Source organism: Pan troglodytes, chromosome 18, assembly GCF_028858775.2.
Source record: "Pan troglodytes isolate AG18354 chromosome 18, NHGRI_mPanTro3-v2.0_pri, whole genome shotgun sequence".
NCBI classification, from domain to species: Eukaryota; Metazoa; Chordata; class Mammalia; order Primates; family Hominidae; genus Pan; species Pan troglodytes.
In genome coordinates, this window is record NC_072416.2 from 54,959,610 (window position 1) to 54,985,937 (window position 26,328).

The window sequence follows — 26,328 nt, forward strand, 5'->3', positions numbered from 1 at the left end:
ACAGTGAGGGTCAGCCCGGCTCCCCACGTGGTTCTGGGCAGCTTTGGGCTTGGAGCAGGTGCAAACTCGGGACTAGGGCAGGACCCCCTGAGAGGCGACTGAGCAAGGCCATCCCGACTCATGTTTCCTTGGCCCTGCCTGGGGCACAGCATCCTGCCCACATCCCTGCAGCCCTGGCTCCTTCCTAGGGGCTCTGAGGAGGCAGCATTTGGCCATCTGGTCACAGTTGCTGCAGGGCAGTTCTCGGCCCCAGCTGTAGGTAAAGTACTGTATGTTGTAATTTTTTGAAAGATAACACATTCACACAACTCAGAATTCAAATGCCACAGACATTCCCCCTGCTCCGCCCCTTTCCCCCAGATACCCAGTTTCTCCCGGAGGCAGCCAATGATCTCAGAGGCTATATACCCACCCAGAGTTATTTTATGCATATTAAGGAAAGTCTACATAGAGGACTGTTTCTGGGGTACCCAGATGCAGCGTCAAATGCCATGGAATACTACAGTGAGGACATTATCCTTTCAAGCTTTCAAATCAGAGCAAGGGAAAGGTCGATGCTAGAGTTTCTCTAGCACCCATGAAGCCCTCTCCCTTTTTCTACTGAGTTTTACTTTACATGCAACAGCAGGCTTCAAGCTTGGGGTCATTGTCGGGCAACAGTATCTGGCAAGAATTCAATGTCTTTTTCTCATAGTCATTGTATTTTGGCAACTGAGAGAGAAAGTTTATTCCTAGATATATGTATTTAAGTAAAAAATAAATGAATTCATGGAAACATATTAAGCAATTATCCAGATAACATAAGGGATGGCAAAAATGGTGCAGATGGTTGAGGGGAGACAAGTAGAAGTTGGGGTGCTCTTGTTGAATGTCTGGCTCTGAACTCGAGAGGAGGCCGCAGGGGCTGGGCAGGAAGGAGGTGAATCTCTGGGGCCAGGAAGACCCTGCTGCCCGGAAGAGCCTCATGTTCCGTGGGGGCTGGGCGGACATACATATACGGGCTCCAGGCTGAACGGCTCAGGCCACTTACACACCACTGCCTGATAACCATGCTGGCTGCCACCGTCCTGACCCTGGCCCTGCTGGGCAATGCCCATGCCTGCTCCAAAGGCACCTCGCACGAGGCAGGCATCGTGTGCCGCATCACCAAGCCTGCCCTCCTGGTGTGTAAGTATCAGTGCATCTGTCTGCCCTGCCAGGGATCTTTTCATGGACACCCACTATGCCAGGAGCCTCCCTGGCCTGAAGCCAGCCCTGAAGCCGGCTGCCACACTAGCCCAGAGAGAGGAGTGCCCTGGGACGGAGATGGGCTGAGCGGAGCTGTCATCACCCCCTCCTGACCTCGCCTTCAAGGTCAAGTTCTTTGGTGAGAAGGTCCTAGCTGCGTAGCAAACAGCCAGGTATAGGGATTTGTGTTTGTCTGAGACCCAGAATCACTGGGTTTCGAGTTAGGGTTCAGATCTGAGCCAGGTTAGGGGGTTGAGTCAGGGGGTAAATATTAGGAGGTTGGTGTATATTTGGTATTGGGGGTCACTCTATGGCCAAAGTCAGGGGTTGCCATGAGCTCAGGTGACAGAGGCACCATCACTGACTGTTGTGTGACTTTGGCCAGCTCCCCTGCCCTCTCTGGGCCTCAGTCTCTTGCTCAATATAATAAGGGTATAGGGAGGCTAAATGATACAATTTCTAAAATAGAATATCGCCAAGTTCAAAAGCCAGAATTATAGGCCCCCAGGACTACAGAGAGTGTCACAGCATCGTCTGGGTGAGGCTAGGGTTAGTGTGCGGCTGGGCTCAGGGCTGCCCCATTTGCTAGGATAGTGGGGTTCCCATGTGTCAGGATCCAGAGGCTAGGGTATGATCAGGATCTCTGGCTGGGGTCAGGGTCAGAGCTCTCTGTGTCCCCTAGAATTTCCATCAACCTTAAACCCAGAGGGAGGCCCAGTCCAACCCCTCAGGTTTAAGGCCTGCTGGGAGCCTCATCTCAGAGAGGCTGAGTCATGGCCAAGGCCAGTTGGGGGTGGGAGCAGGGGGCTTGGCGTGGGCCTGCAGCCCCTCAGCCACTGCCCTCCCCTCTAGTGAACCAAGAGACTGCCAAGGTGATCCAGACCGCCTTCCAGCGAGCCAGCTACCCAGATATCACGGGCGAGAAGGCCATGATGCTCCTTGGCCAAGTCAAGTACGGGTTGCACAAGTGAGTCGGGCCTCGGGTGTGACCAGGCTAGGGAGGCAGGAGGAACAGCCTGGGGCTTGCCCCCAGCCCACAGGGAGGAAAGGCAGCAGCGGGGGGACTCAGGTCTCTCCCCTTGATTTGGAACCAGAGCCTGACACCTTCCCTACCCCCACCATCCATCCCCTGGTGCCCTGGGGGGATTTATTGGAGTGTATCAACCTCTCCAACAGCCCCTCTAAGAGTCAGGCTTCAAAGGGTCCTTTCCCACTGCCCTGGGAAGATGGAGGTCTTATTTGGGAGTGAATGGGGGGTAGGGTAGAAAAATCTCAGCAAAATAAGTATTTTTAAAAAAAATTTATAAATGTTGTTTTCTTATAGTAGAGACAGGTCTTGCTATGTTGGCCAGGTTGGTCTTGAACTCTTGGCTTAACCAGTCCCCCACCCCAAGCCTAAAATTACTATCTTGACTTTATTTGGGATGATGGTAACAGTCAAGGGTCGGTTGTGGGCCAGGTGCTTTTACAAACAATATCCTCACCTTTATCATATATTTTTTTCTTTCTTGTTTTTCATTTTTTGAGACAGAGTCTCCCTCTGTCACTTAGACTGGAGTGCAGTGGCACAATCTCAGCTCGTTGCAACCTCCGTCTCTGGGTTCAAGGAATTTTCGTGCCTCAGCCTCCAGAGTAGCTGGAATTACAGGCACACGTCACCACATCCGCGTAATTTTTGTATTTTTAGTAGAGATGGGGTTTCATCATGTTGGCCAGACTGGTCTCCAACTCCTGACCTCAAGTGATCCACCCACCTCCGTCTCCCGAAGTGCTGGGGTTACAGGCGTGAGCCACCACGCCTGGCCCTTTATCTATCTTAATCTTTATTTTATTTATTTATTTATTTATTTATTTATTTATTTATTTATTTATTGAGATGGAGTCTCTCACTGTCACCCAGGCTGGAGTGCAGTGGCACGATCTCAGCTCACTGCAACCTCCACCTCCCGGGTTCAAGATATTCTCCTGCCTCAGCCTCCCTAGTAGCTGGGATTACAGGTGCCCACCATCACGCCCGGCTAATTTTTGTATTTTTAGTAGAGACGGGGTTTCACCATGTTGACCTGGTTGGTCTTAAACTCCTGACCTCAAGTGATCCGCCCGCCTCGGCCTCCCAAAGTCCTGGGATTGCAGGCGTGAGCCACAGCGTCCGGCCTATCTTAATCTTTATCATATATTTTAGCCTCTTCTGTAAAAGAGGATAATGCCATCGCCCGGATGACCCTGCTTAACAAACACGGAAACAGGAGCTGATAGAGGTTTAGCAGCCTGGCGGAGCTCATGTGCAAACTCAGCTCAGTATCGGGAACTCAGCCACCTTCATGGCACCTCAGGCTGCCCTGGAGCCTGAGTCCCGGTCTGTGTGTCGGTCTGAGGCCCCAAGGGTGGGGCAGACATTGTTCAGGGACCTTGTCTTTGTCTTAAAGCCAATCTCCTCCTCCTCCCCAGCCCTGCTAAACACTCTCCCCAGGGGTGGTCTCTGCTACCCGCGCACATTGGGCCTCGAGTCTTGGTAAATGTTTCTGAGCCACCAGGGGGCGCCAGCGGTGCTGGATGCCATTTCGCCTTTTGCAGGAAAACTCCCGCCGCTAGCGGGTGCTGTGGGGCGTCCCAGGTCTCGCGCAGCCACGCCCTCTGTGTGACCTTGGGCTTCAGTTTAGGCTTCTGTAAAAGACAATAATGGGCAAGGTCCAGTGGCTCATGCCTGTGATCCCAGCACTTTGGGAGGCCGAGGTAGGAGGATTACTTCAGCCAGGGTTCAAGACCACCTGTCTCTATAAAAAATTTAAAAATTAGCTGGGCGTGGTGGTGCGTGCCTGCAGTCCCAGCTACTCAGGAGGCCAAGGGGAGGTCAAGGCTGCGGTGAGCTATGATTGCATCACTGCATTCCAGCCTGGGTGACAGAGCAAGACTCTGTTGCTAAGAAATAAAAGAGGATAATGCTATCCTAGACCTATGTGTTGCAAGAGGTCAGACATGGCAAAAGCGTTGAGAAGTTAAAGAAATAGTATCCTTAATAAATCAGCAATAATTCAGTAAGACCAGACTGCCATAGACTAGATGTCATAGTCATTAATATATAACTGTTATCCCAAACGTATATGAGTGGGGTAGAAATAAAATATGATTGGCCATAAATATGATTGGCCATGATTAATGTCAGATGAAATTGGATCATGGGTAAGATGAGAATTCTTCACACTATTCTCTCTAAAGCGAATGGAATAAAATAGAACAGAACAGACCGGGAAAGCTAGATATACGTGGATTCTCCTTGCTGGGCACAGTGTGTCATAGTGGCTTATAATATGGGATTTGGAGTGGGATGGACCCAGGATCAAATTCCCTTCTACTGAGGTTTTCTGAAGCCACATAAGCTGTCTGAGCCATTTCTGTCTCAGTTCAGTGGGTACAGCAATAGTGACTACCTCGTGGGTAGCTGTGAGGATTAAACCAGGAAATGTGTATAAACTCTCAGCACAGTGCCTGCCACACAGCATGTGTTTGGTACGTGATGGCCGCTTCTATTGTGTCATATTCCATGTGCTCAAGCCGGGCCCTGGGGGAGAGTTCAGCAAGGGTAGAGGGATATGAGAGTGAATGTGGCCCACTGGCCTCCCTGCCTGCAGTCTCTCCTCTCTGATCCTTGCTTCCTAAGGATCTTCACTGAGCCCCACCTCTGACCAAGTCCCCGGCGGCACAGGTGGCACAGATCCTCTGCTGTACCTACACCAAGACCCCAGGGCCAACGCTTCTCCCATTGTGCAGCTCCACCTCTGCCCCCGGGGCCTAGCTGAGGCCTCCTCCAAGCTGAGCCACCTACTATCTTCCAAACTCCCACCCTCCATCTGGTGTCACCTCCTCCCAGAAGCCGTCTGTATCAGTTTCCTGTTTTCTGCCATAAAAAAAATCACTCCAAGTTTAGTGGCTTAACATGACACAAGTTTACCATTTTACAGTTTAAAAGGCCAGAAGTCCACCATGACTCTCCCTGAGCTAAGATCAAGCTGTCAGCAGAACCAGATTCCTTCTGGGGGTTATAGGGGAGAATTAATTCCCTCGCCTTCTGCAGCTTCTAGAGGCTTCCCCCATTCCTTGGCTTGCCTCCATCTCCTTTTATTTAGGGCGAGGGAAGCTCCCTGCTCTGACTTTCTCATTTGTGGTATTCCCCCCTGCTTTCCAGCAGCTGCGATTGTCCCAAATCCTGTCCTCTGGTTCTCTAGGCCAGAAAAACTATGATCTACCAGAGTTCAAGAACTTGAAAGGGACTTTTCCCACTGTCCTTTCTCACAGCGAGAGCCGGAGCCCAGCTTCATGCCAGAATCTGTGAAAATGGAGAAATGCACCCTGCGCTGTTCTCTTCCTCCACCCGGCATCTCCCCTGCAGCCCGGCTGGGTTTTTTGTTTGTTTGTTTGTTTGTGGGTTTTTTTGTTTGTTTGTTTGTTTTTGAGACAGAGTTTTGCACTTGTCACCCAGGCTGGAGTGCAATGGCACGATCTCGACTCACTGCAACTTCTGCCTCCTGGGTTCAAGCGATTCTCCTGCCTCAACCTCCCGAGCAGCTGGGACCACAAGCATATGCCACCACTCCCGGCTAATCTTTTTTTTTTTTTTTTTTTTTTTTTTGCATTTTTAGTAGAGATGGGGTTTCACCATGCTGGCCAGGCTGGTCTCGAACTCCTGACCTCAGATGATCCACCTGCCTTGGCCTTCCAAAGTGCTGGGATTACAGGCGTGAGCCACAGCCTGGCCCAGTCTGACTGTTTTCACTTACTCTGTAATGTCTCAGATAGTGTTTATTGCATTCTGTGCGGAGGTCAAGAATTTAGTCATCCAAGGAGGTTAGTGTATTAGGAGCTTACGCAGCTATTACCAGAAGAGACTCCACTCAAAAATTTGGTACGCGGCCGGGCTCAGTGGCTCAAACCTATAATCCCAGCACTTTGGGAGGCCGAGGCAGGCAGATCACCTGAGGTCAGGAGTTGAAGACCAGCCTGGCCAACATGGTGAAACCCTATCTCTATTAAAAGTACAAAATTAGCTGGGCGTGATGGTGCATGCCCATAATCTCAGCTACTTGGGAGGCCAAGGCAGGAGAATCACTGAACCCAGGAGGTGGAGACTGCAGTGAGCTGAGATTGCCCGCTGTACTCCAGCCTGGGCGACAAGAGCAAAATTCTGTCACACACACACACACACACACACACACAAAACGGGTTGGGCATGGTGGCTCATGCCTGTAACCCCAACAGTTTGGGAGGCTGAGGTGGGGGAATCACCTGAGGTCAGGAGTTCAAGACCAGCCTGGCAACATGGTGAAACCCCGTCTCTACTAAAAGTACAAAAATTAGCTGGATGTCGTGGCGGGAGCCTGTAATTTCAGCTACTAGGGAGGCTGAGGCAGGAGAATCACTTGAACCCAGGAGGCAGAGGTTGCAGTGAGCCGAAATCGTGCCATTGCACTCCAGCCTAAGCAACAGAGCCAGACTCAGTCTCAAAAAAAAAAAAAAAAAACAATGGTATGAGCTTTAAATTTCTGTAGAACTGAAAGAGGATTGGAGATTGTAGTAGGGTCTAATTCTAAATTAGAGCATTTAGAATAATGTGGAGTCTGGTCAACATAGTGAGACCCCCCAATCTGCACAAAAAATACAAAAATTAGCCAGGCACTGTTGGTGCATGCCTGTGGTCCCAGCTATTCCAGAGGCTGAGGCAGGAAGATCGTTGGAATTCGAGGCTGCAGTGAACTGTGATTACACAACTGCACTCTGGCCTGGGCAACAGAGAGCCACCCTATCTCAAACAAACAAACAAGAAAGAACAAATTAAAAAAAAAAAAGAAGAAGAAGAATTTGGAGCAATCTAGTTGTTTCCTATACCAGAAGTCTTTGCCAATCTATTTTTTTTAATTTTATTTTTAATTTTTGTGAGTACATAGTAGACGTATATATTTATGGGGTACATGAGAGTACATAGTAGGAGTATATATTTATGGGGTACATGAGATGTTTTGATATAGACATGCAACGTTTTGTCAATCTATTTTTTTTTTGGCGACAGTCTTGCTCTGTTGCCCAGGCTGGAGTGTAATGGCGCGATCTCAGCTCACTGCAACTTCCGCCTCGTGGGTTCAGGCTATTCTCCTGCCTTAGCCTCCAAACTAGCTGGGACTACAGACGCCCACCATCATGCCCGGTTAATTTTTTTGTATTTTTGTGGAGACGAGATTTCACCATGTTGGCCAGGCTGGTCATGAACTCCTGACCTCAGGTGATCTGCCCTCCTCGGCCTCCCAAAGTGCTAGGATTACAGGTGTGAGCCACCACGCTGGCCCACCAACCTATTTTTGATCTAACTTTACCTCTGGTGGTGTATTGATACTCTTCCGAATCAATTTTCACCCTTCTTCATATACCATTTACATTTCTAAGAATTTGTCCATTTCATTTCATCTAGTTAACCTCATTTGTTGACACACAATTGTTCGTAGTATTCTCTCATAATTCCTTTTATTTCTGTAAGACTGGTAATAATGGCCTTGCTTTTATTTCTGTTTTTAGTAATTTGAGTCTTCTTTTTTTTTTTTTTTGCCAGTCTAGCTAAAGGTTTGTTGATTTTGTTGATCTTTTGGAAAAACCACCTATTGTTTTCACCGATTGTTGTTGTTTTTCTATTATTTCATTCGTAGGCACTAAGATCCTGATTACTTCCTTCCTTCTGCTAGCTTTGGGCTTAGTTTGCCCTTATTTTTCAAGTTCCGTAAGGTGGAAAGTTTGATTATTGAGTTGAGATCTTTCTCTTTTTTAAAGATAGGCATTTCTAGATATAAATCTCCCTGTGAGCACGGTTCCCTCCATCTTCAGCACACCAGGGTTGACTCTCTCCGGGCGTTCTTCCCTGGTCACCTCTCCCCTTCCTCTCCTCTTCTGCCTCCTCTTCCACTTTTCGGCACCCTGTGATTGTATTGGGACCACCCAGATAATCTAGGATCATCTCCCCACCTACCCCAAGGTCCTTAACTTAACCATACTTGCATATGGGTAACATGAGTTGAGTGTGGTACCCAGGGTTTGACATGTTGGGTAACATATTTGCAGGTTCTGTGGATTAGGAGGACATTTTGGGGGCCATGATTCTATCTTCCACCCTCGCCTAGACAAAATTGGAGGCTCACTCCTTGGGCTCCCTGGATGACCCCCGACATCCTTCCTCACTTCCATTCCTTCCCAGCATCCAGATCAGCCACTTGTCCATCGCCAGCAGCCAGGTGGAGCTGCTGGAAGCCAAGTCCATTGATGTCTCCATTCAGAACGTGTCTGTGGTCTTCAAGGGGACCCTGAAGTATGGCTACACCACTGCCTGGTGGTAAGCATTCCTGTCAGCTGATGCCCCATGCCCTGGCCCTCTCTGGGCTGGAGGGCTGAATGAGGGTCCTGGGTCCTTGGCTCTTTCCAGGCTGGGTATTGATCAGTCCATTGACTTCGAGATTGACTCTGCCATTGACCTCCAGATCAACACACAGCTGAGTATGTATCAAGCGTCCTCTGGGGAAGTGGGAGCTGGACTCCAGGGCTTGGCCTCAGCAGAGGGGGAGGTTGTGCAGGCAGAGGGTTCTGGGGCCACCAAAGGAGGCCCGGCCTGGGAAGTTTGCAGGGTTGGGGACCCCAGAGCTGGCCAAGCTCTTGACTGGCCTGGGCAGCATGTGGATACCATCTGATAGCGGAGGCTGCCCTGAGGTCGTGTCGGGTCTCCCTGCAGCCTGTGACTCTGGTAGAGTGCGGACCGATGCCCCTGACTGCTACCTGTCTTTCCATAAGCTGCTCCTGCATCTCCAAGGGGAGCGAGAGTAAGTACACCACCCTGTGGCCCCCATTCCTGCTCGTGCCCATCCTGTTAGCATGTCCATGGCCCCCTCCAGGCTCAACCCCACACAGGGCATGCTTATGGGTGGCCAAACCTGAGGGCAGCAATACCTTCAGTGGGGTCACTTCCTACCCCCTCCCATCAATACACCCTCAAAGGCTGGAAACAACAATAACCAACAGCTAGTAACTAACAGCTATTAAGAACTTGCTGTGTGCAAAGCACTATTCCAAGCCCTTTTCATGAATTAATTGATTTTGTCCTTAAAACCAACCCTAGGGTATAGATTCTGTTATCATCCTCTTTTTACATATGGGTAAACTGAGTCACGGAGAGGTTAGAAAGGAAAAGCTCGTATCTACGGAGTGCATCCTGCATTCCAAGCACCACACTAACTCAGAGATAAAACTCTAGCCAAGCTAAGTAACTTGCTGAGGACACACAGCTCGCCACTAAGGGATGGGAGTAGGATTTGAACCCAGCATTCTCTGACCCCAGAAGCTGAGTTCCTAGATACTTTACTCTCCTGCTTCCCAGGGTGGGGCTTTTTGTCTTGGCCGACACCCTCTGTCAAGGAGCTGTGGGTTAACCCCATTGCACAGAGGAAGATAACAAGGTTTGGAGAGACCCTAGTCATGTAACCAATGCCAAACCTGGAAGGCAGAAGGGAACTGGTGGGTGGGGTCTGGAGAGGAGACCTCTATTCAGGCCATTTTCTGATTCTGGAGCAGACGGATACATGTATGAATTTGGACTCGACACGTTCTCGTGTGTGTGACAGGTGTGAGCGTCACAGGAGCTGGGCCCTCCCGAGGAATTCTGGGATGGTGCCACAGTTAATTCTTGGGTCTGAGGCTCCGTGTTCTCAGCTGCAAAATGGGAGTGATAATTCTTACTTCCTGCACTGCAAGAGTCAGGGCCAACAGAGCCATGAACGGTGCCTGGTACACACTAGGCGCTCCATGGATGCACAGGACTGGTCAGGGGCTCATTGTGGTGCTTGCTGCCTTCAGGCCTGGGTGGATCAAGCAGCTGTTCACAAATTTCATCTCCTTCACCCTGAAGCTGGTCCTGAAGGGACAGGTGAGTGAGGCTGGCTGACTCCCTGTGGTCCAGGGCCATGTCCAGGAGGCTGGAGCCCTTTCCTCCCTGCCCTTCCCTGAGAAGGTGCCACTCCCACCTTCTCCATGTGGCCAGTCCCCTGTGCTGGTTCCCAGCACTGCCACCACCACGCAGCTGGAAGGAGGCACTGCCTCTGGCCTCCTTTCCTGCCTGGAAAGCACCTGCTCTATCTGCCCCAGATCTGCAAAGAGATCAACGTCATCTCTAACATCATGGCCGATTTTGTCCAGACAAGGGCTGGTGAGTGCATTTCTGTCTGCATGCCTCAGAAGACAGCAGTGGGATCCAGAAAGCCACCTGCTGCACTACGTGGCCTTGGGACCATCACTCTTCCTGTCTAGGTCTCATGGGCTCTATCTGGCTCTGACAATTGATGATTAGTTATGAGCATACTTTGGCAAATCTCTGCCCCTTTGGGCTGCAGCCGCACAAGCTGTGTGGCGTTGGGCAACTCTATAGAACTCAGGACAAATGGGTGATTAAGTCCAAGAGGACTCCAAGATTCTCCTGGAAGTAGATTAGGAAAAAAGATAATTAGATTGCTCACATGGCTGGGCACTCATCCATGTACTGTACTCTCCTATGCAGTACAGAGCAGAGCTGGGTTTCAGCCCAAGTCTTGGACTCTGCTCTGAACCAACCTTCTAGAAGGGCTCTACCTACCCAGACAGACAGACTTGGGAAAAGAGAGAATGAAAAAGTGCCACACCCCTCCCCGCACACCCAGGTCCCACTTTACAGAGGGGAACACTGAGGCTGGAGGGTTGGGTAGCTGTGTGGATGCAGGGGAGCGGTGACTCAGGGCAATTCCCCCATCCTGAGGCCCTGCCTTGATCTTTTCCTCCTGCAGCCAGCATCCTTTCAGATGGAGACATTGGGGTGGACATTTCCCTGACAGGTGATCCCGTCATCACAGCCTCCTACCTGGAGTCCCATCACAAGGTAGGAGTTGTGGGAGGGTGGGGCAGGGCCCAGCTTCCCCAGGGGGAGTTGGTCCTTTACTGTGCTTTGACAACCCCGTCCCCCAGCTTCAACCTTATGGCAGCCAAGAGTTCCGGGGCGCTCCTCCGCATTCCTGATACTCCTCCGCATTCCTGATGCTGTGAGGAGGGCAGGCCACAGCGACGTGCCCCTGACCCCTCTCTGCAGGCACCAGGACTGCCCACTACAAGGATCCCAGCAAAGCACCAGCTCCTTCCTAGAGGGCTTATTTGGCTTCTGTCATCCTCTACAGCAGTGGATTGTGGCCCCCCCCCCCCCCCGGGGGGTATTGACAAAAGCTTTGGACCCTCTATTACTTAGGATATAGATTTCTGTAACAAAGAAATCTGAAATAATAGCTGCTTAAACACAATAGACAGTTATTTCCCTCTGTTGCAGTCTGAGCATCTGCAGCCCCGGGGGATCTGGAGGCTGCAGGGTGTCAGGCTCGCAAGCCCCTTCCACGTGTTCTCAGCCAGCCCCAGGCGTGGCCTCATCCCAGGGTCCTGGCTGACTGGCCTGACCACCACACCCACTCTGCTCACAGCCCGTTGGCCTGAACTTGATCGCAGGACCCCACCCTAGCTGCAAGGGAAACTGAGGAATTTATTTCAGCTAAATATTGAGACCAGCTAAAAGTTAAGTGGTACAGAATGGAGGGAGAGATTGGAGAAGATTTTAGGGCAGACCCAGCCATCTTTGTAACAGAGCCTCTCCCTAGAAAACTGGACAGAAGGATCATTTCAGAGGTTCTTGGCCACTCCTGAAGCCTGTTCACAACCCATGGGCTGGATGATCTAGATGGGCGGGGGACTGGGCAGTAGCTTGTTTTCCTGATTTTGGCCTCCAGGAGCTGATGGTCAATGGACTGCCCTCTGCAGGGGCAGGGCTGGTGGTCAGCTGGGGCGGGGTGGGAGCTGGAGGTCCGTGGTCACCAGCTCTCCTGACCAATGTCGTTACTTGAATATAACCCTGTAAAGGCAGGAACCACGTCTGTCTGGTTCACTTCCCACAGTGGTTGAGACATAGTGGGCACTCCGGAAGTATTTGTTGAATGAGTGAAAGCCCCGCTGGGGGAAACTGGGTACAGCTGTTTCCTCAGTTTCCCCATATGCACTCTGGGCTGAATGCTGGGGCTCCTCCCAATCTCCCTGAAGCTGGACCTGAGCCCAGTAGGGACACACAGGGTCCAGCCAGCATCCTGGCTTCCTCCAGGGTCATTTCATCTACAAGAATGTCTCAGAGGACCTCCCCCTCCCCACCTTCTCGCCCGCACTGCTGGGGGACTCCCGCATGCTGTACTTCTGGTTCTCTGAGCGAGTCTTCCACTCCCTGGCCAAGGTAACTTTCCAGGATGGCCGCCTCATGCTCAGCCTGATGGGAGACGAGTTCAAGGTGAGTGGGTGGGGCTGGGCTGCTAGGGAATCCAGATGGCATGTGGTACGTGTGTGTGTGCACACGCATGGGGAGGAGGGAGGAAACTCGGAAACTTGGTGGTGGGCAAAAGAACTAGGGACCACCTAAGCTGGAGCAATAGCAGTAAAGTCCAGATTGGGCGCAGTGGCTCACACCTGTAATCCCAATCCTTTGGGAGGCTGAGATGTAGCAGGACGAACCGCAGACAAAACTCCTCAGACACCGAGTTAAAGAAGGAAAGAGTTTATTCAGCCGGGAGCATGGGTAAGAATCCTGTCTCAAGAGCCAAGCTCTCTGAGTGAGCAATTCCTGTCCCTTATAAGGGCTCACAACTCTAAGGGGGCCTGCATGAGAGGGTCGTGATCTATTGAGCAAGTAGCAGGTACGTGACCGGGGGCTGCATGTACCGGTAATCAGAACGAAACAGAACAGGACAGGGATTTTTACAATGCTCTTTCATACAATGTCTGGAATCTATAGATAACATAACTGGTTAGGTCAGGGGTCCATCTTTAACTACCAGGCTTAGGTCAGGTAGGCCCAGGCCTGGTTTTGGGTCTGGTTCCTTGGTTTTGGGTCTGGTTTCTAGGCATTGGGCTACCTGCCTTTAGTTTCGCTTCTCTTTCTTTTTCTGAGTATAAAACAATATAAAACAATATGAGAGGGTCTGTCTCTCTTCTCTCAGAGACAGGAGGGTCCCTGGAGGCCAGGAGTTCAAGACCAGCCTGGGCAATATGAGGAGACCCCTGTCTCTACAAAAATAAAAATAAGTTTAAAAATCTGCTGTGCACAGCGGTGCATACCTATAGTCCCAACTACTCAGGTGGCTGAGGAGGGAGGATCACTTGAGCCCAGGAGGTTGAGGCTGCAGTGAGCTATGATGGCACCACTGCACTCCAGTGTGGGTGACAGAGTAGGACTCCATCTCAAGAAAAAAATACAGTCCAGCATTTACTGGAGTCAACTATGTGTTGCCAGATAGATAGATGGATAGATAGACAGAGTGATCAATAGATTTAGGTATAGATATAACTTGGCACGTAGTAACTGTGCATTAAATATAAGGTGATATTAGTCTTACATTTATTGCAGTTATATTTGCTACACTTTGTTTTGTTGCACTCATCCTGTGAAATAAGTACTGTTACCTCTGTTTTGCAAACAAAAAACCACAAAGCTCAGAGAAGGTAGGTGACTTACTGAAGATCACACAGCCTGTAAGAGGTGGCCCCAAAGCCTGTACTCTTCACCTATACTGTACTAGAAATGCTTAGGTAGTTTCCAGGCTGTGCTTGTCATTGAACTCATGAGGAAACTGAGGCCCACAGAGGGGAAGAGACTTGTGCAAGGTCACACAGCCTGCGTGGGGCACAGTGGGGAGCAGAAGCCAGGCCTCCAGCCGGGACAGGGGTTCCCTGTTCCACACCCTGCCCGGAGCATCTCACATGTTGTCTGGGAGGTTGGGAGTTGCATCTGAGGAGGGGTCCAGTCCTTGAAACTGCCCTTGGTCCCTGCGAAGTTTTCTTCTGAGGAGTGGACTTTACTCCACCCACCCTCCAACTTCCTCATTTCTTTTCAGGCAGTGCTGGAGACCTGGGGCTTCAACACCAACCAGGAAATCTTCCAAGAGGTAACTGCCCCCTGCCCCTGTGTGGGGTTTATCTCACACACCCCAATCCTGCTCTGGCTTCAAGAGCCCCCACACAGCCAATAACAACACCAATGGCAACAATTATAACAGCGAACTCAGCTCCTACTCGGGTGTTCGGCATGGAGTGAAGCGCTTAGTGTGTGTGACTTCCTTCAGTGCTCACACCAACCCTATGAGTGCGGCGGTCAAACCGTCCCCATTTTACACACAGGGAAACTTAGTGAATGGCAAGGCTGGGTTTGAACCTAGCTCTATTGCCCCCAAAGATAATGCTCCATTCCCTGCTCCATTACCCAGGCATAGGGACTTGTAGGGGGCTGGAACCCCAGGAACAACTCTGGGCTCAGAGGGCCCCAGCAATAAGTGACTGTTGATTACTCCTGATCCCAAAGCTGACTTCAGGCAAGCTCCTTGGAGGTCGCAGCCTCTTCTTGCTATGCCCAGTGGCAATGATGTTCATAATCCCACTCCTCAGTGCAGGGTTCCACTAAGAACCCATGATCTCCTACCTCAAATGGACCTCGTGCTTTCTGAGTAAGCCTCCCTCAGCTTTCTGGTCACCTCACTCCCCCACCCACTGCAATGACTTCTTCAGGCCTTCCCTGCCATCCTCAAATCTCCAGCTGCCCCCTCCTGTCTACCTTCCACTTCCCTCTCCACACACAACCTGCTTACCAGAGAGCTGAGCAGAGCCACCAACAGAACTTCCCCCCCACGTCGCTGCTGCCAGTCGCAACCCACTCACCCACACCTGCGCCTTCCTGCGGCCCTTCTCCTGTTCTAACAGAGGACGGTCCCTCTTCCCTTCTGAACTCAGACCATCCAGCCTTCCCCGGCTCTGTGATGTCTCTCTCCCTGCACATACGCAACTCACAATATTGGGCAGGCCCCTGACCTGCTCTTCTCCCTTAGCCCCTTGTCTGAGTCCTGTTCCTTTGATGTCCTATTTCTAGTCTTTCCATTTCTGTCTGTCTCCACCTCCTCCCCAGGCTACCATTATCTCTAGTGGGGACCCATCTGTAGCTCCTGGTGGGTCTCCCTGTGTCCTGATACCCTCCAATAATCTGTTCCCCACAGCAGCCGGAACAATCTTTTCAAGAAACAAAACTGGTCATTCACCTGCCTGCTTAAAGCCGGTGTAGGATACAGGCTAAACGCTCTCCCATGGCCTCCAGGGCCCTGCATTTTCTCATCCTGTCTACTTCTTCATCTAGTTGTTTCCCACCCAGCGTAATTGTAACTGTTTAGTTGAAAGTTGATGAGGTCTTTTGTCAGCTCTAGAAATTTCTTTTCTTTTCTTTTCTTTTTTTTTTTAAAGACAGAGTCTTGCTCTGTGGCCCAGGCTGGAGTGCAGTAGCACAATCTCAACTCACTGCAACCTCCACCTTCCGGGTTCAAGCAATTCTCCTGCCTCAGTGCTGAAATTACAGGTGTGAGCCACAGTACCTGGCACATCAGCTCTGGAAATTTCTTCATCACTCTCTCTTCCATGATTGCCCCATCCCTATTTTCTCCATGCCTACCTCCTGGAATTTCCATGAGACACACATTGGGCCATCTCATTCCATTTTCTGTGTCTCTTAGTTGCTCTGTCGTGTTTTCCATCTCTTTTATCTCTATCCTAAATTCTGGATAGTTTCTCCAAGTATCTTTTTAGTTCATTAATTCTTTTTACAGCTGTGTCTTATTTGTTTACTTACCCACTGAGATTTTCATTTTATTTTATTTTATTAATTAATTTATTTATTTTTGAGACAGAGTCTCGCTCTTGTTCCCCAGGCTGGAGTGCAGTGGCGCAATCTCAGCTCACTGCAACCTACGCGTCCTGTGTTCAAGCAATTCTCGTGCCTCAGCCTCCCGAGTAGCTGGGGTTACAGGGTTGCACCACTGTGCCCAGCTCATTTTTTTGTATTTTTAGCAGAGACGGGGTTTCACCATGTTGGCCAGGCTGGTCTTGACCTCCTGATCTCAAATGATCCTCCTGCCTCAGCCTCCCAAAGTGCCGGGATTACAGGTGTGAGCTCCCGCACCCCGCCGCCCCTTTCTTTCTTTTGAGCTGAGCTATGTATTTAACGAAACCTTTTCTTGTGTATCCAGCGGTTCAGTGGTTTCTTGGGGCATGTGATCTCCTTGAGCCCAGTCCCACAGGCTGTAATCGAAGGTCCTCAGGCCACACTCCCCAGCCCCGCTGGCTGCCTGCGCATTCCTTATCTTGGCCATGTTCCTTCCACAGGGCTCTTGTCCACACTGTCCCCTCTGCCAGAATGGTTTGCCCTCCCCCATCCCATCTGCTCCTCCTCCTGCCACCTCAGGGAAGGCCTCTCCCACCTCCCTGACTAGGTCAGGTCCCCTCGTGCCACAGCCTGGTGTGTCTCTCCTTTAAATACTCCTCAGCTGCAGTTTTACGTTCTGTTCTGGGATGCCCTGGAAAATGCTGGGCTCCTGCAGATATGGCCCGCAGCTCCTGCGCTCTCTGCTCTATCCCCACCCCTAGCCCAGCTGCTACAGCAGCTTCCCTCAGAGGGTTACCATGCAGTAGGTCCTGTTCTAAGCTCTTTCCACAGATTATCTCATTCCATCCTCAGGACAACCCTATGAGGTAGGATCTATGATTATCCCCATTTTACAGATGAGGAAAGTGAGGCCCAGAAGGCTAAGTGAAGGCATCCTCAGCACATCCTGAGAGAGGAGTTCAGGGTAGGAATAGCTTCACTAGCACACAGATGAGAAACTGAGGCCCAGAGAGGACAAGAGTCCTAATTTGCACAGCCTGGGGCTTGGGCACTACCCCAAGCTACTTTCTTTTCCCCAGCCCTGGGGCCCCGAGTCAGCTTTGTCCTTCCCATCTCCGAGGGCATGGACTGCTGCTGCCCTGATGGGCCCCTGTCCTGGCCATGGGACCCCTGTCTTCCACAGGTTGTCGGCGGCTTCCCCAGCCAGGCCCAAGTCACCGTCCACTGCCTCAAGATGCCCAAGATCTCCTGCCAAGACAAGGGAGTCGTGGTCAATTCTTCAGTGATGGTGAAATTCCTCTTTCCACGCCCAGACCAGCAACATTCTGTAGCTTACACATTTGAAGAGGTGAGGCAGGTGCAGGGAGAGGTGGTAGGGGGGGAACCTGACTCACATATGGGCCGCAGAGGGCAGGGGCCTGGGGGTCTCCAAAGCCTCCAGATCCTTCTCACCACCTCTGCTGGCACTGGTTGTCTCTTGCACATGGCTCCTTACAATCAAAATCACATCATGCAAGTAACGAGGGGGTACACACGTGGTTTCCACAGCTTAGGTAATATTTTCTCTCTTTTCTTATTTTTATTTTTTTTAGAGACAGGGTCTCACTCTGTCATCCAGGCTGGAGTGCAGCCTCACACTCATAGCTCACTGCAGCCTTGAATCCTGGGCTCAAGTGATCCTCCCACCTCAGCCCTCCTGAGTAGCTGGGACCACAGACAAACACCACCACACCTGGCTAATTTAAAAAAAAAAAAATTTCCTTAGAGGCGGGGTCTTGTTATGTTGTCCAGGCTGTTCACAAACTCCTGGCCTCAAGCAATTCTCCTGCCTTGGCCTCCTAAGTTGCTGGGGTTATAGGCATGAGCCACCATGCCAAGCACATGTTCTTTCATTCTTATTTTTATTTATTATTTATTTATTTTTTTGAGACAGAGTCTCACTGTGTTGCCCAGGCTGGAGTGCGGTGGCACAATCTCGGCTCACTACAACCTCTGCCTCCCAGGTTCCAGCAATTCTCATGCCTCAGCCTCCCAGGTAGCTAGGATTACAGTCATGCGCTACCACTCCTGACTAATTTTTTGTATTTTTAGTAGAGACAGGGTTTCGCTATGTGGGCCCAGCTGGTCTGAGACTCCTGGTTTCAAGTGATCTGCCCGCCTCAGCCTCCCAAAGTGCTGGGATTACAGGCATGAGCCCCCCACGCCCAGCCAATATTTTCCTCCTTAAGCTGAGCAGTGGACAATGGTGTTTATTACCCGAGTCCACAACCCTTTATTCATTAGGGCCACAAGGGTTTCCAAATTCAGAACTTCTGTGAATTTGTAAAAGTAGTATAGTGTATAGACACTGGATATATTGCAGAACACCCCAATACGGTGTGGGGTGGCACCCCACAATCAATTCTCCTCAAATGCCTCAATTGGCATTTCTCCTCATATGAAGCAAGATAAATACCATACATAGCTTCCTAGACAATGGCCAGGTTTTGCCAACAAAACTTAAGAAAAAACTTGTAGTTTTCAGATCCTGTTTGATTTTATAATTACAAATAAGGAATTAAGAATCAGTATTATCTTTAATGCTCCTTAGAATATCTTCAATTTTTTTTTTTTTGAGACAGAGTCTCACTCTGTCACCCAGGCTGGAGTGCAGTGGTGCAATCTTGGCTCACTGCAACCTCCACCTTCCTGGTTCAAGCGATTCTCGTGCCTCAGCCTCCCCAGTAGCTAGCTGGCACTACAGGCGCGTGCCACCACGCCCAGCTAATTTTTAGTAGAGGCGGGGTTTCACCAGGTTGGCCAGGCCAGTTTCAAAGTCCTGACCTCCAGTGATCCACCCGCCTCAGCCTCCAAAAGTGTTGGGATTACAGGCATGAGCCACTGTGCTCGGCCAATATTTCTTAATACATTAAGAACTAAAGACAAGAGCGATACAAGCACATTGTGGAAAATATAGAAAAATAGAAAGAAGAAAACCACTGTCACCATAACCCCCTTCTCCAGGGGCCTTCGATGTGGTTACTGGGTGCATTTCCTTCTGGTGCTTTGTTATTTTTAAATAAACTTTTTATCTTGGAGTAACTTTATATTTGAATAAAAGTTGCAAAATACAGAGTGTTCCCATATATCCCCCACCCACTTCCCGCTTTGTCCACATCTTACATAACCATGCTACAGTGTCATAGCGGAGAGATTAACATTGGTGCATGACTGTTAACCAAACTCTAAACTTTATTTGAATCTCCCCAGTTTTTCCACTGATGATACCCTTTTTCTTTTCCAAGATCTGATCCAGGATAGCACATTGTATTTAGCCATTCTTTTTTGTTGTTGTTTGTTTGTTTGTTTGTTTCTGCCCAGGCTGGAGTGCAGCAGTGATCCTCCCACCTCAGCTTCCCGACTAGAGATGTGCACCACCACGTATTTTTTTGTAGAGACAGGGTTTTGCCACATTGCCCAAGGTGGTCTCGAATCCCTGGGTTCAAGTGATCCACCCACCTTGGCCTCCCAAAGTGTTGGGATTACAGGCATGAGCCACTGTGCCCAGTTTATTTAGCCTTTTAAATATCTCTTTAATTTTTGTATTATTTTCCTTTTTCTGTTTTATTCCTTTTGGCTTTCTCATGTGGATGTAGACATATTATTTTATTTACTTATTTTTTTGTTGTTAAGAATCTGAAACATTGAGCATTTGTTAAAAAAAGAATTATTCGGCCGGGCACGGTGGCTCACGCCTGTAATCCCAGCACTTTGAGAGGCTGAGGCGGGCGGATCACATGGTCAGGAGTTCAAGACCAGCCTGGCCAATATGATGAAACCCCATCTCTACTAAAAATACAAAAATTAGCCGGACATGGTGGCACATGCCTGTAGTCCTAGCTACTTGGGAGGCTGAGGTAGGACAATCGCTTGAACCTGGGACGTGGAGGTTGCAGTGAGCTGAGATCGTGCCACTGCCCTCCAGCCTGGGCGACAGAGCGAGACTGTCTCAAAAACAAAAAAAGAGAAGAAAAGAAAAAGAAAGTGACTTCTCAGGTCCTAACCCCACAGCCACAGGTGCTGGGGAACTTTCCTCGGTTTTCAGAAGAGCAGTAGCTAAGCCTGGTTCCCATGTCACCCTTGCCTCTCCAGTCCCTCAGTGGAAAGAATCAGGGGCCCTGAGCTAGGAGGGTTGCTCTCTGCTTCGGGAAGAGCCCTGGCTCACAGCAAATTTGGTTTCTCTCCCCAGGATATCGTGACTACCATCCAGGCCTCCTATTCTAAGAAAAAGCTCTTCTTAAGCCTCTTGGATTTCCAGTATGTGCTGCAGAGAAGAGAGGGGGCGGTCAACTCCGCAAACCTCTCCCTGGCCCCTTGGAGTCTCAGGCACAGGGCGGGGTGTTGGTGGGGAAATGTGGCCCCTTTCCTCTGGGGCATATGGGCTGACTGCAGGGAGATAAGACCCTGCCTAGGTAGAATCTTCGTGGGGAAGGAGGGGCTCCAGGAAGAATGGAGGGAGGGCCTGGCAGGAGGAGAGCACTGCCCGAGCAAAGGCCTGGCCGCCAGAATAGCAAATCTCAAGAGAATAGCAAATCTCAAGAGAGTGCCCCAAAGGGCCTGAGCTATGAGACAGAAGCACTGGCTGCTATTCTTAGAGTTTCTTTCCCAGGGGATGTTACAGGAGGGGGCCCAATGGAGGGTCAAATTATCATCTCTTTTTTATTTCAGGATTACACCAAAGACTGTTTCCAACTTGACTGAGGTAGGTAGTCTTGGATAGACTGGGGGAAATAAGTCCTGTGGGACCTCCTGCCTTAAAGAAAGCAGGCGGAGGGCCCTAAAGGAAATCAGGCAACCAGACCAAAAGAATGTGGACCAGGTGGTCCATGCTGTGTCTCTTGTGACCCTTCTTCTCCCTGCCATGTCTTGGGAGAGCCCTTGAGCTGCAAAAATGAGAGTGTGGTGGTATGGATTGGGGTTTAGGCAGAAGAGTACTGGCCAAGCAGCCCCTCCCTGGACCTCAATTTTCCCTCTGTGGAATGGGCTAGCAATCCTGGGCCTCCCCAGGGCGAAGGAAAGACCACTCAGGAGGGGCACCGTCTGGGGCAGGAAAACGGAGTGGGTTGGATGTATTTTTTTCACGGATGGGCATGAGGATGAATGCTTGTCGAGGCCGTGCAGCATCTGCCCTGTGGGTCACTTCTGTGCTCCAGGGAGGACTCACCATGGGCATTTGATTGGCAGAGCAGCTCCGAGTCCATCCAGAGCTTCCTGCAGTCAATGATCACCACTGTGGGCATCCCTGAGGTCATGTCTCGTAAGTGTGGGCTGGAGGGGAAACTGGGTGCCGAGCCTGACAGAGCTTCCCATTTCACCTTGTGGGCCCTTCCCAGGCAGAGCTTCAGGTGCCCCTCTTCCCAGTCATTGATACTTAGCGGTCCTGGCCCCCTTTCCTCTCCCTGCTGGTGGCATTGCATGCCAATGACTCGGCCAGATGCACAGACCCCTGTTCTTGGTTTACCTGCAGAATATTATCTTTGCCACCCCGCGGGATGGCTCAACCCACTTTCAGGATGCAGGTCTCCTAATAGTAACCTGATATAGCAGAAAGAGCCCTGGGCTGGGAATCTGAGACCCAGTTCTAGCCCAGCCCTGAACCTCAGTTTCCCTTTCTGTGAAACAAGAATGTTGAACTTGATGATTCCCAATTTTCCTTTTGACCTTGAAATGGTAGAATATTTATCCCTTTGAGGTGACTCGGATGGTAGACTCTCAGATACCATAGCACACGTGTGCTGGGGGTATTTTGGACCAGGCTCTGCTGAGAGCTTTCTGCTCCCTTCCCCACAGAGTATGTTGAGCTGACTGTGCTTTCCTTTTGAACATCTGCTTGTCCACATGGCTTAGGTAGGAGAGGAAGGGCGTGGAAACTGGAATGATCCTAGTGGGGTGTCTTGGCATCTCTTGGCCTCATTTTCCCCATCTGAACCATGAAGCTAAAACTAGGGGATGTGGATTAAATGGTTCCTACAACTACTTGCAAGGAGACCACTCTGTGTGGTTGCAAAGAACACTTTGAGAAGCTGTGTGGGAAAGTTTCCTTCCTAGCAGGGTAGATTCAGCTAACTGCAGGTCATGTGGCCATTGTGGATGGGTTGGGAGCTCAAGTTTGGGACAGAAGGGAACTTTTTTTTGGCAGCAGAGTGGCAAGCCCTGCCGCCAGGCAAACTCTGCTCTTCCTCATCCTCAGAAGCACTTGCTCACTCTGCTAAATCAAAGTGAAACACATGTTTACAGAATATTGGTCCAAAAGGGTCTCAGCATCTCCCACTACCCAGGGTGGCAGAGCCTCGGGCCGGCCTTGCTCCCCAAGAAGGGCTGACTGGGGCTCTGTCCCCTGCCCCAGGGCTCGAGGTAGTGTTTACAGCCCTCATGAACAGCAAAGGCCTGAGCCTCTTCGACATCATCAACCCCGAGATTATCACTCGAGATGTGAGTACAAAGCCCCCCTCACCAGCCCCTGTTCCTGGGGAGAGAGGCCCAGACAGGATTCCTGGGGTGACTGGGGGCTGTTGGGGAGACAGACAGAGGGGCCTCTACCAGCTTGGCTCCCTTCTGGTGGCCTGGGAGTCAGCCCAGCCCGCCCCTCTCTCCTACTGCCCCTCCCTTCAGGGCTTCCTGCTGCTGCAGATGGACTTTGGCTTCCCTGAGCACCTGCTGGTGGATTTCCTCCAGAGCTTGAGCTAGAAGTCTCCAAGGAGGTTGGGATGGGGCTTGTAGCAGAAGGCAAGCACCAGGCTCACAGCTGGAACCCTGGTGTCTCCTCCAGCGTGGTGGAAGTTGGGTTAGGAGTGCGGAGATGGAGATTGGCTCCCAACTCCTCCCTATCCTAAAGGCCCACTGGCATTAAAGTGCTGTATCCAAGAGCTGGGGAGTCCTTCTTCTGTGGCTGGAGGGTAGAGGGAGGGGGAAGGGATTGTCTCACCAGTGCCGTCCACCTCTTTTCAGCCCTTCCAAGGCAGCTGCCCCCAAACCCTCCAAGCTCCATGGTGACTGGAGGAAGAAATCCAAACTTCTCTCCTTGGGACTCACGGTCCTCCCTGATCAGGTCCCTGGATACCTTCCAAATGTATCCCCTTTAACCCAGCACTCTCCTCGTCTGACCAGCTTCCTGCAGGAGCTGTCACACACTCTCTGTCCCACGGGGTTCCAGTGCTGGACAGGAAGTGAGGGAGGACCAGGGCTTCAGATCCTGAGGATGGTGGGAGGGGAAGGAGCCCTCAGAGGTCTGGTTTCTGGTAGAAATGGAGGAAGACAGAGCCTTTAAAAAGGCAAACGACTTTATTCCAGAAGATAAACTGCTCACGAGCCTGAGCTTATTTCCAGCTCACCTTTTTTTTTTTTTTTTTTTTTTTTTTTTTTTTTTTTTTTTTTGAGACGGAGTCTCTCTGTGACCCAGGCTGGCATGCAGTGGCACAATCCCAGCTCACTGCAACCTCCACTTCCCAGGTTCAAGCAATTCTCCTGCCTCAGCCTCTCAAGTATTTAGGATTACAGGCACCCGCCACCACACCTAGCTAATTTTTGTATTTTTAGTAGAGACGGGGTTTCACCATGTTGGCCAGGCTGGTCTCGAACTCCTGACCTGCAGTGATCCACCTGCCTCAACCTCCCAAAGTGCTCATGTTAAATATAGTTAACCCCAAGTTTTTCTTCAAGGAATCAGTATGTCTGTATGTTCAGCTCTCTTATTCTTTAATTCTCCATTTTAAAGTTTAACTTCCTGGTTCTCTTCGCCCCCTTGCTTCTAATTTCAGTAAACAACCTTTTCCACCAGTTTTATTCAGTAGTTCACACCTGTTCCCCTGGTCACTTGCTCCATCCTGACTCATCCCGGTCACCTGCTTTGACCTGAGTCGCCCCTGGTCACCTGCTCTGATGTAGGTCACCTGCTCTGATGTAAGTCACCTTTAGTTACCTGTTCCTAACTGTCCTTCCTGCCAAACTACTCACCTCGCCACTCTGGCTCATACCCCTGCTCTCTTTAAAATAGCCAGTCGGAATTAGCTTAGACCGTGCGGTCCAACCTTAGCCAACAGGGGAACAACATAGCAGCAGTGATTACCTTGGTCAGGAATAAGAACCCTTTCCCCTCCCTTGTTCAACTGTGCTCTCACCATTGTTCCATCTATGAGGAGCACCCTTTCTACAGAAACTAAAAATTGCCTTGCTGAGAAAATTAAATTTATGTTTGAGTGCTATTTCTTTGCAGCAGTGGAGAACAAGCATTTCTAACACTGGGATTGCAGGTATAAGCCACCGTGCCCAGCTTCCAGCTCACCTTCTTATGCTCAAATTGTGTCTTCTCCTTCCCACCCTCAAGCTACAATACAAAAAGTTTCTTCCAACCATCTCAGTCTTGGAAGGTAGCAGGCTCTATTTTCTCTGGGTGTGTAAAGAAAATGCCTCTCCCACATTAGCCAATTGAGATGGGATGAAGCGCAGCAAGATGCTGGCTAGTGCAAGGTCCCTGGGGTAGAAAGAATCATGATGGATTCAAGAACAGTCAAGAGGGCTGGTGTGGCCCTGAAAGCAAAGAACTAGGGGTGAGAGATGAGGCCCAACCAGCAGGCAGGGTCACATAACAAAGGTGATAAAAGGGCTTGGCCTTTATTTCAGCAGCCAGGAGAGACAGCCAGGAGGCTGGGGCTGTGGGGAGCTCAGAAGTAAGATGCCCCTTCAAGTCTGGGAAGATGTGAGGGGAGGGCACCATCTTCTGAGCCAGGTTTCTTCCAAGCCCTTCCCTGCCCCTCCAAGTGCTTTCTGAGGCCTGTTTCTTTTCCTCCCCTGGGGCCTAATGCAAGGGTCTGACTCACTAAGCAGGAGCACTCATGGGCGGGATGGGCGGCTCTTAAAGGGCCCTGGCAGAAGGAGTCAGGGTGATCTCGCTAGTCCCTGAGTCCAACATGGGAATTCTGGGTCTTGGGATATTGGCCTTTGAGGTGGTGACACCAGTTAGGAGCCACATCCCACCCAAGAATGCCCCCTTGAAGAGGCTGGGAAGGCCCAAGGCCCCCACCTTGATGCTACAATGACAGAATCAGGATAACTTGGCAGCCCTAAGGCAGTTCTTCCTTGAATGGAAACTTTTATCAGCATGAGGGGCAGACAGAGAAGTCACTTGGAGTCTTAACCCTTGTAGACCCCAGCCCGACTGGGACTCCAGAAGGTCCCAGGGCTCTGCTCCAGAAAGAAGGGTAGGGGCATGCCCCCAGCTTCCTTCACTGTCCTTGGAGAGGTCTCCCCAGGGCTGAGCTGGGAGGCACTTCCATGTCACTGTCTCATCCAAGGAGTGCGATTAGCAGGAGATATGGAGTCCAGAGGGCAAGAGGCTTACGAAAATGGGACTGACCTCCGAGCCCCTCTCCCAAATTCCAGCCCCTCCATCCAAGCCTAGAAGCTCTGACCTAGTCCTATTTAAGTCCTCCTGGCCTGGGTGTGTGTTGGTGGGGAGTCCTGGCTCCAACCCAGTTAGGATCATTTCCATAAAGAAGGCCACACCTGCTGCTTCCTCCAGCGAAAAACAAGTGCTCCCCAAGGCCAGCACCAGCCAGAAGCACATCCTGCCACCTGGGCTGCTGACCTTGGGCAGGATGGGGCCCGGGTGTTTGGCAAGTAGGAAGGGTAGAGGGAAGGCCTGGCTTTCAGACCTGGGTCTAATCCTAGCTCCCCCAAACCCTAGTTACTAATTCTGCCATCCTGGGGCCCCTCTGTGCCTCCATTTCCTCTTCTATTCAATGGGATGATAATACTTTCCATGTAGGATTCTGGCAAGGGCTGGGTTAGCCCAGAGGAGGAGCCCATGGTGGCCAAGAGCAGGGGCTGCAGAGCTGGCCTGCCTGGGTCCACCCTTCAGCTCCTCTGCTTCTGTGTGATCTTGGGCAAATTATTTAGCCTCTCTGTGCCTCCCTTTTCTCATCTGTAAAAAGAAAGATAACAGTTGCCATGAAGAGTAAAGGAGAGGCCGGGCATGGTGGCTCAGACCTGTAATTCCAGCACTTTGGGAGGCTGAGGCAGGGGTATCTCAGGAGTTCAAGACCAGCCTGGCCAACATGATGACCCCCCATCTCTACTAAAAATACAAAAAAATTAGCTGAATATGGTGGTGTACACCTGTAGTCCCAGCTACTCTGGAGGCTGTGGCGGGAGAACTGCTTGAACCTGGGAAGTGGAGGTTGCAGTGAGCTGATATTGTGCCACTGCACTGCAGCCTGGGCGACAGAGTGAGACTGTCTTAAAAACAAACAAACAAAAAGATTAAAGGAGAGAGCGGCTGCATTTTGGGAGGCCAAGGC

General features: G+C 50.7%; 1 protein-coding gene across 2 annotated transcripts; it reads left to right on the forward strand.

Annotated features, from left to right (window-relative positions):
* The first annotated feature begins 924 nt into the window (after positions 1-924).
* Positions 925-22,899, forward strand: CETP (cholesteryl ester transfer protein). Of its 2 annotated transcripts, none has more exons than XM_016929890.3 (16): positions 925-1,167; positions 2,080-2,194; positions 8,459-8,593; positions 8,684-8,754; positions 8,987-9,074; positions 10,105-10,174; positions 10,393-10,453; positions 11,064-11,155; positions 12,410-12,589; positions 14,190-14,240; positions 17,178-17,342; positions 20,223-20,290; positions 20,702-20,735; positions 21,218-21,290; positions 22,380-22,465; positions 22,646-22,899. In XM_016929890.3, the coding sequence occupies exons 1-16, from the start codon at positions 1,050-1,052 to the stop codon at positions 22,718-22,720; spliced, it is 1,482 nt and encodes a 493-aa protein (XP_016785379.2). In that variant the 5' UTR covers positions 925-1,049; the 3' UTR covers positions 22,721-22,899. The 2 variants fall into 2 exon arrangements, with proteins under 2 accessions (XP_016785379.2, XP_024205617.2); XM_024349849.3 differs by having other exon boundaries at positions 950-1,167; positions 12,536-12,589.
* The last annotated feature ends 3,429 nt before the right edge of the window (positions 22,900-26,328 follow it).

Coding starts and splice junctions, on each gene's coding strand:
- CETP (XM_016929890.3), top strand. CDS start 1,050: ATGCTGGCTGCCACCGTCCTGACCCTGGCCCTGCTGGGCAATGCCCAT. Junction 8,594..8,683: donor GGCTACACCACTGCCTGGTG/GTAAGCATTCCT, acceptor GGCTCTTTCCAG/GCTGGGTATTGATCAGTCCA. Junction 20,736..21,217: donor CTGTTTCCAACTTGACTGAG/GTAGGTAGTCTT, acceptor TTTGATTGGCAG/AGCAGCTCCGAGTCCATCCA.